The sequence below is a fragment of the Phoenix dactylifera genome, chromosome 3 (assembly GCF_051530095.1).
Source record: "Phoenix dactylifera cultivar Ajwa chromosome 3, Ajwa_hap1_PhDact_Kaust_v1.1, whole genome shotgun sequence".
Classification (NCBI taxonomy): Eukaryota; Viridiplantae; Streptophyta; class Magnoliopsida; order Arecales; family Arecaceae; genus Phoenix; species Phoenix dactylifera.
In genome coordinates, this window is record NC_143192.1 from 40,491,030 (window position 1) to 40,508,027 (window position 16,998).

At 42.5% G+C, this 16,998-nt stretch overlaps 1 protein-coding gene across 15 annotated transcripts; it reads left to right on the top strand.

Annotated features, from left to right (window-relative positions):
- The first annotated feature begins 5,649 nt into the window (after positions 1–5,649).
- LOC103703526 (putative cinnamyl alcohol dehydrogenase 4) lies at positions 5,650–16,420 on the top strand. 15 transcript variants are annotated; one of them, XM_017841892.4, is made up of 9 exons: positions 5,650–5,854; positions 6,936–7,035; positions 7,331–7,490; positions 7,568–7,658; positions 7,973–8,086; positions 11,968–12,198; positions 14,874–15,159; positions 15,686–15,848; positions 15,972–16,420. In XM_017841892.4, the coding sequence occupies exons 4-9, from the start codon at positions 7,579–7,581 to the stop codon at positions 16,166–16,168; spliced, it is 1,071 nt and encodes a 356-aa protein (XP_017697381.2). In that variant the 5' UTR covers positions 5,650–5,854; positions 6,936–7,035; positions 7,331–7,490; positions 7,568–7,578; the 3' UTR covers positions 16,169–16,420. The 15 variants fall into 15 exon arrangements, with proteins under 15 accessions (XP_017697381.2, XP_088574524.2, XP_008784623.1 ...); XM_088718404.2 differs by having other exon boundaries at positions 5,654–5,854; positions 6,930–7,035; positions 7,328–7,490; positions 15,698–15,848; XM_088718400.2 differs by having other exon boundaries at positions 5,654–5,854; positions 7,328–7,490; positions 15,698–15,848.
- The last annotated feature ends 578 nt before the right edge of the window (positions 16,421–16,998 follow it).

Here is a 16,998-nt window from a genome sequence, read left to right on the forward strand (position 1 = left end):
TCGATGCACATAGTGGGCTCGGGTTCCTCCGTGCTGGGGACCCGAAGATACTCGAGCGCTGTTCCCTTGGGAAGCTCGCTCATGCGGGAGGTGGCCAGTTTGGATAGCTGGTCTGCCCTGCCCTGAGGTTTTCCGCTCTGGGAATATACTGAATATTGAAAGAATTCAGGGCAGATGTGAGTTCCCGCACCTTTTGGAGATACTTTTGCATGGATGGCTCTTTAGCTTCAAAATCTCCTTGGACCTGGTTCACCACCAGCTGGGAGTCGCTGAAGGCCGTCAGGTCTCCCACTTTTAGTTCTTTCGCCAGCTTGAGCCCGGCGATGAGAGCCTCATACTCGGCCTCATTGTTCGAGGCCGGGAACTCGAGGCGCAGAGCTTGCTCGGCCACCACTCCATCTGGACTGGTGAGGATAAGTCCGGCCCCGCTGCCCCCCGGGGTCGAAGACCCATCCGAGTGCAGGACCCATGGCTGCTTCGGGGTCTCCTCCACGGACTCAGATGGCGGCTCGGGGTCGTCCGGAAGGGTGCACTCCACGATGAAGTCGGCGAGTATCTGAGCTTTGATAGCCGGCCTGGGCCGATATTCTAGGTCGAATTCCCCGAGCTCGACCGCCCATTTGGCGATCCTCCCCGCACGATCCGACCTCTGCAATATCTGCTTCATAGGCTGGTCGGTTAATATAGCTATCGTGTGGGCTTGGAAGTAAGGTCTGAGTCTCCGAGCCGAGATGATGAGAGCGAAGATGGTCTTCTCAAGTTTAGAATATCGGGTCTCAGCATCCCTGAGAACCCGGCTGGTGTAATAGACCGGCTTTTGGAGCTTGTCTTCTTCCCGGACGAGGACCGAGCTTACTGCAGCTGGGGAGACGGCCAGATATAAGTAAAGAATTTCGCCCTTCTGGGGCTTGGTGAGCAGCGGGGGAGAGGCCAGAAGGCTCCGAAGCTCTTCAAAGGCTTGCTGGCATTCTTCTGTCCACCGGAAGTCTTTCGGCCGTTTGAGGCTCTTGAAGAAGGGGAGGCAACGCTCGGCTGATCGAGAAACAAACCTTCCCAGGGCGGCTACCCGCCCCGCGAGCCGCTGCACCTCCTTAACTGTCTTTGGAGGCGACATCTCTTGCAGTGCCCGGATTTTCTCCGGGTTGGCTTCAATTCCGCGTTGGGTCACTATGAAACCCAGGAACTTGCCCGAGGTGACTCCGAACGCGCACTTCGCCGGATTGAGTTTCATTTGGTATTTTCTGAGCTTGGCGAATGTCTCGTTGAGATCGGCTATGTGGTGTTCCGCCGCTTGGCTCTTTACCAGCATGTCGTCCACATAGACTTCCATGTTCCGGCCGATCTGGTCTTTAAAGATTTGGCTGACCAGTCTCTGATAGGTGGCCCCAGCGTTTTTCAGGCCAAAGGGCATCACCTTGTAGCAGTAGGTGCCCTTGTCGGTGATGAAGGCCGTCTTCTCCTCGTCTTCTGGCGCCATTCGGATTTGGTTGTATCCTGAAAAGGCGTCCATAAAAGTTAGCAGTTGGTGTCCTGAAGTGGAGTCGACGAGCTGGTCGATGCTCGGGAGAGGGAAGCTGTCTTTTGGGCAGGCCTTGTTCAGGTCGGTGTAGTCCACACACATACGCCATTTTCCGTTGGCCTTCTTTACGAGGACTACGTTGGCGAGCCAATCCGGGTAGGAGACCTCCCGGATGAAGCCGGCTCCGAGGAGTTTGTCCACCTCCTCGGCCGCAGCTCGTTGTCGCTCAGGGGCGGAGCCTCTTTTCTTCTGCTTTACAGGCCTGCTGGTTGGCCTCACCTGGAGTCGGTGGACCATGACCTCGGGGTCAATTCCTGGCACGTCCGCGGGCGACCAGGCGAAGACGTCAGCGTTGTCCCGCAGGAAGCTGACGAGGCGATTCCTCTCATGGGCGCCGAGGCCGGAGCCAACCTGCACGGTTAGCTCGGAAAAATTTTCTTGTAGTGGGATTTGAATAAGGAGCTCACCGGGCTCTACTTGCTTCTTCCAGAGGGTGTCCCTCGCATCGAGGGTTTCTATGGGCAGTGAAGGGCCCATCGGGCGGTCTGGTGCCTCGGCTGGTTGCTTTACTGTATGGGCCGCCATGTAGCATTGCTTGGCGACCAGTTGGTCTCCGCGGACCTCGCCCACTCCTTGGCCGGTGGGGAACCGCATGAGCAAATGGCGAGTTGAAACCACGGCTCGAAGGGCGTTTAACCCTGGGCGCCCAAGGATGGCGTTGTAGACCGAGGGCAGACGGACCACCAGGAAGTCCATCCTCACAGTGCTCTCCCGGGGGGCGAGGCCAACTGTGACAAGGAAGCTAGCCTCACCTTCAACCGGGACCGCATCTCCGGTAAACCCGACCAGCGGGGCATTGATTCTCCGGAGGTGTCCTTCTGTCAACCCCATTTTTTGGTAGGCATGGTAGTACAAAATGTTGGCTGAGCTTCTATTGTCAACTAGGACACGCTTTACATCAAACCTATTTACAATCATTGAGATGACCACAGCGTCATCGTGAGAGGTCTCGACCCCTTCTAAGTCCTCGTCCGAGAACGAGATGACTTCATCAGTGCGTGGGCGCTTCGGGGGTGCTCCCTGGGCGGCTGTTCCTGCCGAGGTCCGCCCAATCATGTTGATGGTGCCGGCGATAGGCCTGTTGCCGCCAGGATTTTCGGTTGGTGCGACATTCTCCGCCGGCCTCCTTTCCTCATGTCGGTTCCTCACGAACCGGTTGAGTACTCCCCGTCTGATGAGCGCTTCTATCTCGTCCCGGAGTTGGAAGCAGTCCTCCGTGTCGTGCCCGCGATCTCGGTGGAAGCGGCAGTACTTCCTGGAATTTCGGGGAAATCCCGTGTCTCGCATAGGAGGCGGGGGTCGGAAGAAGTCCCGACCCTCAATTTCCATCAGGATCTCGGCCCGAGGAGCATTGACGGGTGTATAGTTCTCGTACCTCGCCTGGTACGTCCGGGGCCGTGGTGGAGACCTCGGATGAGGAGGTGTCCTCTGCTGAGGTCGCCCCTGCTGACGGGGCGGGCTCCTCAGTCTGGGGAGATTCTTCTCTCGGCGGGGAGACCGGCTCCTTTGTCGACCGCGCTCCTCGCGGCGCTTCTTCCGCTTCTTCGAGGTGGGCTCGATTGCCCCCCGCCTGGAGGCGACTGCCTCCTCGGCCTTGGCGTACTTCCGGGCTCGGGCCAGCATTTCGGTGAAGTCGGCCGGGAAGCTCTTCTCGATGGAGAAGAGGAATCGGTAGGAGCGGACCCCAGTCTTCAGAGCCGACATGGCTATCGACTGGTCTAGCTCGCGAACCTCCCATGTGGCGGCGGTAAAGCGGTCCAGGTACTCTTTGAGGGACTCCCCCTCCTTCTGCTTGATGTCCAGGAGGGAGTCTGATGTCCGTCGCTGGCGCCGGCTGGCAGCAAAGTTGGTGGCGAACTGCCTGCCGAGCTGCTCAAAAGAGGACACCGTGTTCGGCTTCAGACCAGAGAACCAAAGCCGAGCGGTCCCTCGGAGGGTTGCTGGGAAGGCCTTGCAGAGTATGGCCTCCGAGGACCCTTGTAGGGCCATGAGGGCCCGATAACTCTCCAAGTGGTCGAGGGGGTCGGTGATTCCGCTGTAGGGCTCCACCTGAGGCATTTTGAACCTCGCGGGAACTGGCTCGTCCTCGATCTGGCGGGAGAAGGGGGACTTGGTAGTGAACTCAAAGTCCCCTTCCTGTCTTGCCTTCTTGCTGTGGAGTGCCGCAATCTGGCGCTCCAGATGCTCGACTTTTCGGTCGAGCTCCCCCACCCGTGGGATTGTCGCTGTGGTTTGCGCCAGCTCACGGTGATCCGGGGCTGACTCCGCCTCAGAAAGTTGGGATCTCCGGTCGAAACCTTCTCCCGGTAACTCTCTCCGGGGAGAAGCTCGTTCTCCATTGTTGGCTCTGGAGGAGCCATGCAAATTTTGGCTGGGGAGAACCGGGCCGTTGGGGAGACTCCGGCGGGGCCTGGGCCTGCGGGGGAAGTGCCGGTAAAGCCTCCACACGCCGCAGGCCCTGAACGGCGGCGGCCAGGGCCTGGACTTGCTGTGCCAGGGCATTGAACTGTTCCGGCTGGACCTGAGGAGCTAGGTCAGCCGGAGTTGGAGAATTCTGGACGGAGTGTCCAGGACTTTGCGGGGGACGCCGGGAGACGTTAGAGGCTCCCTTACTTCTCAACTTCATGACTGCTACTCGGGCCCTTCCTCTAGCGCCAACTGTTGCTGGAAATTGGACCCGGGGGCAATCTTCGGTCGAGGAGAGGGAGCGACTGTTAGTCCTCACGGCGGGGCGGCGGTCTGTCGGCGGGCGGCGTCCTCCGTCCGGGGCGGTCGGAGAGAAGGAACAGCAGGTCCTCGCAGCGGGGCGGCGATCCGTTGGCTGGCGGCGTCCTCCGTCCGGGTGCCTGCACACGAACCGGGGGCCGGGTTCTCCGGCGCCGGCCCTCCGACGTTCAAGTCAGGGAGGGGGCAAATAGTGGGGAGAAGGAGATAAACAGTGATTTTTGGGTGTATGAATGTTCCAATCCCCTCTTGAGAGGCCAAGGCTCCCTTTTATATGCGGGGGTCGGTTTACCTGTGATGTAACAGGGCGAGGCCGTAGTACGGCTTGGCATGTTGTTCAGGTCGGCGCTCGGTCAGGCGAATCATTGCACTGATGTCGGCGGTATGGCCGAGATCAGAGACTTATCATAGTCGACTAGACCCTGCTGGGTCGATTTGCCGTGGAGAGCTGGGGATCCGTAGATGTCAGGAGCCATGCGCATTTATTGTGGAGTAAGTCGGAGATCCGCATTTATTATGGAGTGAGCCGGAGATCCGCATTAATGGTGGAGTAAGCCGGAGATCCGCATTTATTGTTGAGTGTGCCGGAAGATTACAGCGGCCATGCGCAATAAATGCCGGAGGGGTGTTAGAGTACGGTCCTCGGACATCGGGGTTTCTCTTAGGTCGGAGGTTTCGGGGTCGGTCGTCTTGTGGCCGAGCGTTCCGAGGTCGGACGCTGACTTCGGCTGTCCGGGGTCGGAGGTTGTACGGCTTCTTAGGGGCATTTATGTCATTTGGGGGGAAACTTTATTCCCCCCAACAGGACCAAACTCAAATCAAATCCAATCCCTTAACAAAATATGATTCGAAACAATTTTATTATTAATTGTTCAGACATCTCCGGACCTCAATTGACCAAAATATTCAATCCAAAAATAATTTGAAATAGATCAAATTAAATTATTTTTCTCAAGGACTCCTGTTACTTGAGGAGGAAGTCTATCACAAGCAATACAATCAAGTTCGAACTGATGACACCACTGTAGAAAACAAATTGGACTGCCCAATCTCTTCATAAAAATTGCTGAAGCAATACAAAATTCTTATGCAGGCACAATTATACAGCCGCCGTGTAACTCTCCAAATGAAATTGTAATCGATAGCTTGTCATGTTAAGCTTGTGTACGAGATTAGAAATTCTAAAAAATCAATCTCTATCAAGTTGAGTACTTAATGGCTCGACTCAACCCTTTTCGCTTTTTTTTTTTGTTTTTTTTTTTTTGTTGTACAAAACCCGTTTTCTTCTGGTTACCCGGTTCTAATTGCATCCATGCTTCGCTGTGGTCATAGTTTCCTTATCCTTACCTCTGGCTCGAAGTTTGCTTAGCCTTACCGTCTCCCCATCCGGTTCTCGACAGCTCGATAGAACTAGAAGGATCCTTCGACCCTCCCAATAAAAGGGCAAAAAGATTCCGCTGCCGTCAGTATCCTATCGAGATCACAGAAGGATAGGGAGGAGAACAAAAACCAGTCACCCGGAGCACAGCACCGGAGCCAAGTCGCCCCACCGTAATCCTCCACCAAGATAACCGCATCTAACCATCGATTTCTGTCTTCTTTACTAGTCTGAATTTTGTTTTTAACTGTATCCGATGTTCTTTAATGGTTTGCAATCTATGTTCCTGATTTTTGTTTGGTGGTGAAATTCTTATTTCTTCGGAGCCATGTTCTGGTCGATTAGTATCTATGCTGGACTCATTCTTTCATCATCATCTACAATTTCTCATCTTATGCTTCCCAGGAGGGGACTTGGGGGCCAATTCTTTGTATTTAACCCCACAAGTTGTCCAGGATACCCACAAGATTTAAAAAGATAAAAACCCTAGAAGTAATAAAATGGGTAGGAAGTTTGGAGTTCTTCTATCGGATAGTATGAGATACTTGACCTTATGGGGCACGGATATATGGTATATGTTTAAACAGAGCATTCTTTCCCTAAGTATTAGTTGTGCGCTGATAGATAGTTTGTTACATCAGTATCAAGATTTCCAGAGCAGTTGTTATATCCCAATCTGAAAGATCAATCTAAGAATTGCTTTCCTTACATGATTGACAGTGATTTTTTTTTAGCAAATTGAGGTGGGATCGTGGCTCCCATTTAATTTAAAAAAATGGTGTTACCATGTCTATCTAACCTTGCATTCTATATTTTGGCGCTTAAACATTCCAACTATATGCCCAAGCAATTTTGTTTTTATTACTTTTGTGTTTGTGCGTTTGCGCGCGCATATGAGAGAGAGAGAGAGAGATGAACCTGGTTCATCTCTAATCAATACGATGTAGCATTTTTCCTGACAAGAATATTCAATTCATATAAGAGAGAACTTTCAATTACAATTAAAAGGAACTAAATTAATTGTACCGCAGGAGTTGTTTAGGCCTTTTTTGCTTTAGTTGTTGGGTAATGGTTAAGATAAAGCATGATCTTTGTCTCAATGGAAGGAAAATGCTCATGACTTGGTGTGCCTGTTACACAATTTTTATTGTGTACATCTTAATATTTGTTACTTGAGTAAAATTTAATAATAATATTCTTGGTGCATATACTGGTATCCACTGCATGTTACATGGTCCTTTTTTATAGTTGCAGATATCTTAGCAATGGGCACTGAAATTGGTAGTGGAGATTGTCTAGCTTGGGCTGCAAGAGATGCTTCTGGAACTCTTTCACCCTACAGATTCAACCGCAGGTGCACTTGTTATAGCGCATGACTTCTTTCTTTTTTCCCCCTTAACAATAGAAAAGATAGATCCAAGATTCTTGTATTTGCACATTATTTTTGACTGAAGTTGTCTTGTTGATTTCGGATGGGCATCTTAAAAAATGGACATGTAAGATTATGCAATATGATGTATGCAATTGTTCAACCATATAATATAGTTATTAATCAGACAGGTCCTGGTTTTTACATGCCGAATTGTAGTCGTATGATTTTTTTCCCTTGGTGTCATATATTTACCATGTACTCTTCCAAATCTTAGCAGCACGAAACTTCACTTCGGGTGGTGGACTCGCTTCGGAATCTCTCTGGAAATTCATCCCTGGTACCCTCTTTTGAAATGATTCCTTATTCAAAATAGTTTTAAGAGATCCACTTCCCCGCACCCGCACCCAAATCTGCTCCTGCATCAGCACCCACCTCAGGTAACTAAGTTCCAGATAACACTACAAGCTTAATTTGGATTCTGCTGAAAAATTGTATTAATATTTATGTCATGCAGAATCATAGCATATGTGTGTTATACTTTGTTGCTTTATCAATCTTCCAACCAGTAATATGAGAACCAAGATTGTCCAAGTCTATGCTTCAAGGTAAATTGGTATTCTTTATTTGATTTTGAAATCTGTAAATACTATTTTTGTGGCCAATGGATGTTAACTCTTGAATCAAGCATCCGGGATGCATGGATAATAATTGTAAAGGTGCTTAAAATTATCTTAATTTCATCATGTTTCTTATTCAGTCTTCTGTATGTGCATAAGAACTGTTCTTAATTTATATCAATTAGATGATTCTTGATTTATTATGTTAATCGGTAGTCTTTTCTAAGGTATGACAATCATTGTAAAATACTTGTCTCAAAACTATCATGAACCATTATTAATCTCCTCTCCAAGTCATGCAGAGTTGTTAGAAGAGATGATGTTCGTATAAAAATAACACATTGTGGAGTTTGTTACGCTGATGTCATTTGGACTCGAAATATGGCTGGTGACTCAAAGTACCCATTGGTGCCTGGGTATGTTTTCGTTTACTCAACTATATTGCATAGTTTTCATTTGCCAAAAACTGTATTAGTAATGAGTGAATTATCTGCTTCAAATTTTACTATCATAATGCCACATGTGAAATTTGCTGGTCCTAGCAAAAAAGTATGCTAATAGAACTAGAAAGATATCTTGACGGACGTTTTAAGAATACATATTTTTCTAATGCTATTAAAGATACCTGTTCAATTCTATCATGAACAAGATTTTGACAATTGATATGCTAATACCGCTTGATGATCCAATTTTGACTTAAAAGAAAATTTTGGAGGAAAAAATTTGTTGCCTAAGAAGTGGTCTAAAAGTTGATTAAAAATTGCCTAAAATATGTGAGACAAATTCATGGAATAGTGGACTAGTGTTCTTATCTCTAATTAATAGGACAAAAGGTGGCCACAGGGTATTTGTATGAACATGAACCTATCTATTTTATCAAAGAAAAAATATTGCCAAGATGTATGTATCTTCCTATGAAGTAGTCATCAGAAGAAGCATGTTTGACATTTCCTCTTTACTTTCTGTCAAGGTAAATTCAAATACTTGCAATGACGAAAATGTATGCTTAGATACTTCATTCTGGTTTGGTTGGGCCTACCAAGTTTCAAGTCAACAATTTTAGCTGGAGCTTCAAACGCAAGAAACTTAGAAAAATAATAGAAAAAATATTAGGTAAATAAGGGAAAAAAAGACCAAGAAATCATATTTTATATAATTTTATAGCATATTATATTGTTTGTAATATTCAGAGTTATGGTTTTGATGTTTTCAGGCTGAAAACTAAAAATATAAAAAATCATAAAAATTGATAAAACCAATAAAAATGCTAAAGAAATATGTTACATTCAATTATTTAATGTTAATTTAATCCTTAAATCACCTCACAATGTTAATATTGTGAAAGTTAACTATACTGATATAGAATGACATATCAATGTGAAATTGGATATAATGATCTCCAATTTGGGTGACCTACAATTGATTTTTAAATCATTAAATCTTTCATCCAAAATTCAACATCTCTTTGTCTGTGTGCGTATCTGCGAGAGAGAGAGAGAGAGAGAGAGAGAGAGGCATACTTTTGGTATACACACAAATATATATATATATATAATTATAGTTCCAACAACCAACCAGGAAGCAGTATCTCATCTATATGGCATTTGCATAATGCATCAATACATTTACAAATATTCTGAGAATATATTTTGATTGAGTTTCTTCCTAGCATTAGACAAGAACCTATGATATCTAAAACACCAAATATGCATAACGAGATTGTGCGTATGAAGTTTAGAGAAATTATAGAGCAAGCCTTCCTCTAAACTAAGAAAAAGTATAATTATAAGGAAAGAAAACAAAAAAAAACTTTGTAAGGAAGATATGAATCTCCCAAGTAGAGTTGCAAGTTAAAAGCTAATTTTGGTCTGGCCTTGCTGGTCCGTAGCAGGTCTGAATTGATATGAGGCTAACAAGGTCTGGCTTGATCCACTTTAGAGCCTGATTCTTTGCATCCCTGACCCTACTTGAATGAGGCCTGACCTACGAGCCCTAACACAGTTCAGGCCTACTAACACTCCTAGGTGATGCAGTCAGTCCAGCAATTCTGATAAAAGAATTATGAATAGATGTCAACCTAGAGCTTCAAAGTTGGTAGGTATAGTTTGATAAAAAATTTCTCTTGTTTTTGTAAAATGAATTTTGAAAAACGAGTATAAATGCAAACGAATGAGATAAATGGAACATTAAAGTAGTTTGGCAATATCACAACATATACACTTATGTTGGCCTGTATTACATGTAATTGAAGTGTCCTCGAATAGGAATTAGAAATTACCAGGGGAATGATTTTATGTTGCATACAGTTTGAATAGGCCAGCTAGATGAGGATGGGGGGTATAGTTCAGGAGCAGTTTGGCATTGTAATTTAGCTATTGAAAAGGCTTAGAAATAAACTAGATGATTTGTATAGATCAAGGTTCACCGAACCAGTACTGAAGGTCTTATTAGTTGGCAATTATTTAGCATGTTATGGGTCTGTACCATGCCATTCTTGGGTGTACCAAAATAGAGAGCCGAAGAGGGAGGAGAGAGAGGAAGAGAGAGAGAGATGGGCTCGAATCCGGTGAGAGAGAGGGAGGGAGGTGAGGGAGGAAGGGAGGGAGAGTGAGGGGGAGGGAGGAGGAGAGAAAGAGAGGCTTGGATCTAGTGTGTGTGTGTGAGAGAGAGAGAGGGAGAGAGCAACTTACCTAGCCAAGGACCTCATCGTCATTGTTGTCGTCGTCGTCAAACCAGCCAGGGGTGGAGGGATTTTGGGGTTAGGGTTTCGAAACGGTGGAGGGGAAAATGAGATGAAGAGGGATGAGTCAAGCAATTTTCTATTTTGAATCAAAAGGGAGGCTTGAACTATGCTGATAACCGATCGATCTAATTCGGTATGTCCCGAACTTGCCAGTTTAGCACGGTTCGACTAATCTTGGTATAGATAACATCCCAAATGAATAGTTCATGAATGCTTAAGTGTGAAGTAGATTCTTAAGCATACACACGCGGGAAAAAAAGAGAAATTTGCGCTACTAATGCACTACATGTTTTTCATGGTGGATCCTGCATCTTTGGTTTAAAACTATAGCTTAGAATTTTAGAAAGTTATACAAACTTTTGTCATTTTACAAAAATGAAATGTTGAGAATGTGCTTAGTTTTGTTGCCGCTGTTGTGACAATGGGAATTTCCGTAAATGCAAGAACTGCTTATGTTAAGTTTGTGGGAAACAACTATTTCTGTACAGACTGATTCTCATCATATTGGAATAAGGAGACATGATTAAATTTTTAGACTTTAAAAATAAATGTGCATGCAAGAAATAAACTTTCTCAGAATGTTAGATAGAAATTTAATATATCTCAGCAATTTGGTAGAGAGTCTTGATACTAGTTGTATGATATGAAAGGTCAGTGCATAATCAGTTTGCTTAGGTCAACCATTATCCAGTGATATATCCTAAATTGAAGTTTGAAAGACATGACAGAAAAATCAGTGAACCATTGAGATTAATTCCTAGATTGATAGGATTGACATGGACAACTACGTTCAAGGTGAGGCTAGCATACTTCAGAGATCACGATACCTCTTGGTTACCATCTAGTCATGAGTCCTGACCTCCTCCCAAGGAAAAAAGTGGGCACTTAATTTCTGATTAGAAAATTATTAAAAAATTGGAAAGTTTAGAAGCATACTTTAATGTTGGTTAAGGTCCTAGGTTTGAGATTACAAACACAAAAATGTTTTTTATGTGCACTATAAATCAAAAGAAGTTTTTATTCCATATAATATAAGCTGCAAGTACTCACTGCAAAAAGCTAGCACAATATACAACATATTGCACTTAATATAAAAAGGATGGTGTTTTTCCTTTTAGGAAGCCGTTATACATACTTATACTCAAGGAAAATGTCATCTTGTCCATGTGCCTTCCATCACTTGAGCTTTAATAGGCCAATCTTGATTCACTCAATGGAAGAAGAGAGATCAGTGGAGGTATATATGATGTCTGAAATAATGGTAGTATACGAATTGCAGAACAGATTTTCCTATTTAATTTTATACGATGCACTACTAACTTAAGTAGAGCAACTGTATTGCTGATTCACATAGTCTTCATATAAGAGAAAAGATGAAAACTGCGATATATATTAGAAAATGATTTCTATGTTTCCAAAAAAGAATGATTAAATATTAGGAAACAATTTCAAAAACTTAACAACATGTGTTACTTGTTTTATTTTTTTACGAGATTATAAGATATTTTCCAAAATTATGTATTTGTGTGTTAATATTGGCTATCTATGTTTCAGGCATGAGATTGTTGGAATTGTCACAGAGGTTGGTTCCAGTGTTAAAGGTTTCAAAGTTGGTGATCATGCTGGTGTTGGCACGTATGTTGATTCATGTGGAGAGTGCGAGTACTGTAATGATTTTCTAGAAGTTCATTGTTCAAAAGGATCAACTTTCACTTTCAACGCCGTTGATTCAGATGGCACTATCACGAAAGGGGGATATTCCAGCTACATCATAGTTAAGGAGAGGCAAGTTACTTATCCTCAGCTGAAATTTCTTCATTTCTGTTATAGATTTTAACTATATTATAATACAAAAGCATGGCAAATAATGACCATAAGTTAAAGTCTTCTTTCTTGACAATCTAATGTTATTATCTATTTCTCTTGGAATACATCTTCTTCAACTTTATTGACGAGTTTTAAAAATGTTAGATCTTATTTAAAAGTTTCATGGTCCTTGTGTTTTCAAGATGATCTATTTAATGGGCAGTATGTAAAAGAAATTATGCAGAGCACTGATACTAATTCAGTATAACTGAATGTAGATTGCAGTATAAGTTGTGGTGGATGAGTATGTTGACATGGAACTTTCTGTGAATATCAGTCCTGTCATCTTGGATATGTCATACAAGAAAACAGAGTAGTATCAAAGATTTATTAATGAAGTTTGGCATGGTAGATCAGTCCAACTGGTTTTCTTGAATGTTGTGCGGTCTTCGAATGTCATTGAGAGATTAGAGAAAATTCATAGGACTGTAACTAAAACAACAACTGATAAATGTCAGATACTAAATCACTGGTTGATAGAGCATTGGTGGTCCTCCTGTATAGGATGAGCATTGCATACATGAAAGCATTAATTTGAATATGTGACAAAGGAGTAGGAATATAATCAGAAAGGAGTGCATCTAAGGAATTCTAGGCATTGTATCAATTGTGGATGAGTTTATAGATTATAGACATCTGCTGCTGCTTTATTTGCTTTAAGAGATCAGTCAAATCCTAGTCTAGCATTCCACGTGATAGTGAGACAAGCATAGACGTAAGAGGAAATATTGTGAACAACTGTGGAAGTCTTTAAACTGGCACTTAGGGGTTAGCTTTCAGATATTGACCATCAAGAACCGTAAGGCATGGAACGTATCAAACTATTGATTTTGTAGGACATCATTGTGGTAGATAGATGGAAATTTACATGCGTTAATTTACATAAAATATCCTGGATATTGACTAGAACACCACCAATGCTGGTCCTAAGCCCAATAGAAGAAGTTGGGAGTAAGAAGCTCAAGTTATGAAATGAAACCTAATTTGATATTCGTATGTGATGGAATGTTTGTAACTAATGCTGGTTTTGCTTGGCCACGGATGCAGGAATTAGATCAAACACATATCCAAGGGTTTGACTCGAGAAGTGGAAAAAACGATATATGGGGAACCATAGAAATGGAAGTAATTTTAACTAGATATTATTCGTTAAATACTTCCAATATACATGTACTTTTATCCAAACTTCCAAATTAATTCAAGAATATGAGAAACATGAATCCTCTGCAAGGCTATTCTAATCCTTGATCAGTTTCTAAAAGGAACAAGAGCCCATTTCTAATGGTATTATGGTGGGTCAGACTTATTTTTGGAAGAGTCCAACTTTTCTCCACTTTTTAAAAGCTAAAACTGAAAATTTTCATAACTTGATGCATAGCAAATTCAACACATTCTTTGTGCTGGACCAATTGTCCATGCCAAATGGATGACTTGAGGAAGTAGTATCTTGGAGAGGTTTGGATACTGCACCAAATGAGGACAAAATGATGGATAACTTATAAGATGTTATAGGCATATGCAATAAATATTTGAGGGGATTATGATAATTGAGTGGTGCTTGAATCTGTGCTAAAAAGGTTTAGAAAGTTGAGGGAAAGACCTATGTTGATATAAATTCTTTGAGCTGGATGCAAGTGCTCATGTAAAAGCGATGAGTTCATCAGGATGCAAAACTAAGGATAAAGAGAGGAACTAGTGTATTGGACACTGCATGAACATTATGACAAATGTGGACAAAGTGATGGACAACAAATAAAATGTTATATGCATGTGCAATTTATCTCTGAGGAGGTTGTGACATGGAGTGGTGCTTGAATCTGTGTCAAAGGGTTGTGTAAGATAAGGGAAATATTGCTAATATGGATGATAATTTTGCAAAAGGAGCATATAGGGGTGCTTGAAGTTGAAGCAAAACCCAAGCAATTAGAATAAAATTTAAAGGTTTCGGTTATAGTTGTAAGTAATCTTTCAGATAATCAGTCTTTCTCTGTCTCTCTTTCTCTCCATCTGAGATTATGATTCCACAAATCTTGCTAAAGAGATTTTTTTTACTAGCAAAGGTGCTTATAGGGGTACTCGAAGAAAATGCCAAGCAGTTAGAGTAAAATTTAAAGGTTTTCATTGGTTGTAATTAGTTTTTCAGACTAACCAGTCTCTCTCTGTTTTTATCTCCATCTGAGATTATGATTCCATAAATCTTATAAAGACATTTTTTTACCCTTTTTTTTGTGTTAGAAAATCTTTGGGCTTTTGAAGTTGGCCTGAAATGGATAGTCAGTTAAATTTAATAAGTGAACTTACTAAGTGTGCGGTACAAGTGGTGCCGTGTTAACTAAAGACAATTTTATCAGCTTGAAATTCTGCCACCGAGAGTCTAAAAGTGTGCTACTTACAGTAATGCATGGGGACAAAATCCTTACTGTCTTACTGACATGTGTGATTTCTTTCTGTTAAATGTCATTAGTATATTCACTTGACTAGGTAGTGATGTGACTTTGTAATTCAAAGGTCCAAGTTAAACAAATGCATGGCAAATATTTAGTTGCACATTAGCCATATGTGCTGATGTTGTTTTATTGGTTGGGAGTGGATAGGTACTGCTACAGGATACCTGACGGCTTCCCATTAGCTATGGCAGCACCTTTGCTGTGTGCTGGAATCACAGTGTACACTCCCATGATGCGCCATAAGATGAACCAACCAGGCAAATCTCTTGGAGTTATTGGGCTAGGTGGCCTTGGTCACATGGCAGTGAAGTTTGGAAAAGCTTTTGGTTTGAAAGTAACAGTGTTCAGTACAAGTGAATCCAAGAAAGAAGCAGCACTAAAACTTCTTGGAGCAGACAAATTTGTGATCTCATCAGACAAGGAGCAGATGGAGGTAAAAACAAATCGCCGTACATCTTTAACACACCTTCTTGTGGCTCAAGCTGCTTATTTGAGTTTTTGGGAGGGTTGAATATCAAGTGCGTCATTCTCTATGAATATGTGGTGAAGTAACTTAAATTTCTGTTGTATGGTCCCCAAAACTTTATTGGATAATTAAAGCTATCAAAATTATCACAGTTTCCTGTTTTTTCCTTTATAGTTTTTTAGTTAGTACTGTAGCACAACCCCACCAATTCACCAAGATGAGCTTGTGGTCTCAATTTGGAATTATGTTTCACACTAGGATTCTTCTGTTTAAATCATTAGCCTCTTTTTTTTTTTTTTTTGAGCGAGAGAAAACCCTCTGTTTATTTTGAAAAGAAATATACAGAATTATCTTAAATCATTCATTTTTTTTTTCTCGAGAATCATAGACACTTTTGTCATGAGGAAGGTAATCAAATACTGTAGAGATCACTACTACTACACTACTGATAATTTTGGGAAATGGCTTTGCTCACTGCTGGCTTCTAATGTAGTCTTTGTTGCAGTCCATGACAAAATCCCTGGACTTCATCATTGACACTGCTTCTGGTGATCACCTCTTTGATCCTTACATGTCACTGCTGAAGGTTGGTGGAGTACTGGTCCTAGTGGGCTTTCCTAGTGAAGTCCGCCTGCATCCTGGAAGTCTTAGCTATGGTATCTTCTTATTCTTGAAAGGAATTTTTTCATTCTAGTGGTCTTTTTTTCTATTTCAAGGAAAGAAATTTTGATATTGGCTCCAAGTTCTTGCCATATTTGATGATAAATTACTTTTGGTAGCTTCAAGAACTATTGCTGGGAGTTTGACCGGTGGTACCAAACAGACACAAGCAATGCTGGAATTCTGTGCAGAAAACAAAGTATACCCAGAAATTGAACTCATTAACATTCAGTACATAAATGAGGCACTTGAGAGGCTTGTAAAAAGAGATGTGAAGTATCGTTTCGTGATTGATGTTCAAAACTCTCTCAAGTGATGCAAAATAAATAAGGTACCGCATGGAGCTTCTCCAGACTTCGTGATTGATATGCAAAACTCTCTCAAGTGATGCAAAATAAATAAGCTACTGCATGGTGCTTCTCCAGGCTTATATAAGTCGCTGTTTATGTGTTTTCAGAAACATGGACACTTAATAATGATATTTTTGTAACTGCTAGTGGGTAAATATGTTTAAATTTTGCACATTTGCTGCCAGTTTTTCACTTTTATATAAATAGTTATGTTTTTATGCCCTTTTTCTTTATGGATTATGTGTTATTTGATTTGTTCTTTACATCCTCCGGTTTTTGTTGTAAAAAAGCTTTTGGACAGAATTCATATTTTGTTGGATTTTAAATTTAACATTCTATGGTTTGAGGTTCTTCTGGCTATCCTGGATGACAGTGGAAAAAAAAACAAACAAAAAAAATGGGCAAAACATACAAGAAATCCTCGACTGGCTGTGCCAGAGGCACATCCGCAGATTGCATCGGGTAAATTTGTGAGAACAAAATATTGCTCCTCTAAAATGTGATCTACAATTAAATCAATTAAAGCTCCGGCACCTGATGAGACATGGAAGCAGACTGCACTTTTTGCCATTAGGATTTTGTCACTAGTACTCACCCATTAACACCATACGATGCTGAAGAACAGCAATTTTTTCTTGATTTTTCTTTACCGTGTTTTCTGTTAACCTGGTATTCAATGTCTGGCATGCCCAAAGTGTATCAAAAAAATATTTACTTGAATCTTTGAAAGAAAGAAAACAAAAAAAAATCAATATTTACTTGTTTAGGATCGCACTCACGATAATTCATCTGGTCT

Bases quoted from the DNA above. Each gene is read 5' to 3' on its own strand.
- LOC103703526 (XM_008786401.6), top strand. From the start codon at position 6,947: ATGGGCACTGAAATTGGTAGTGGAGATTGTCTAGCTTGGGCTGCAAGA. The intron at 7,036-7,972 runs GTGCACTTGTTA...CAAGTCATGCAG, and splicing joins CCCTACAGATTCAACCGCAG to AGTTGTTAGAAGAGATGATG. The intron at 15,160-15,685 runs GTAAAAACAAAT...CTTCTAATGTAG, and splicing joins CAGACAAGGAGCAGATGGAG to TCTTTGTTGCAGTCCATGAC.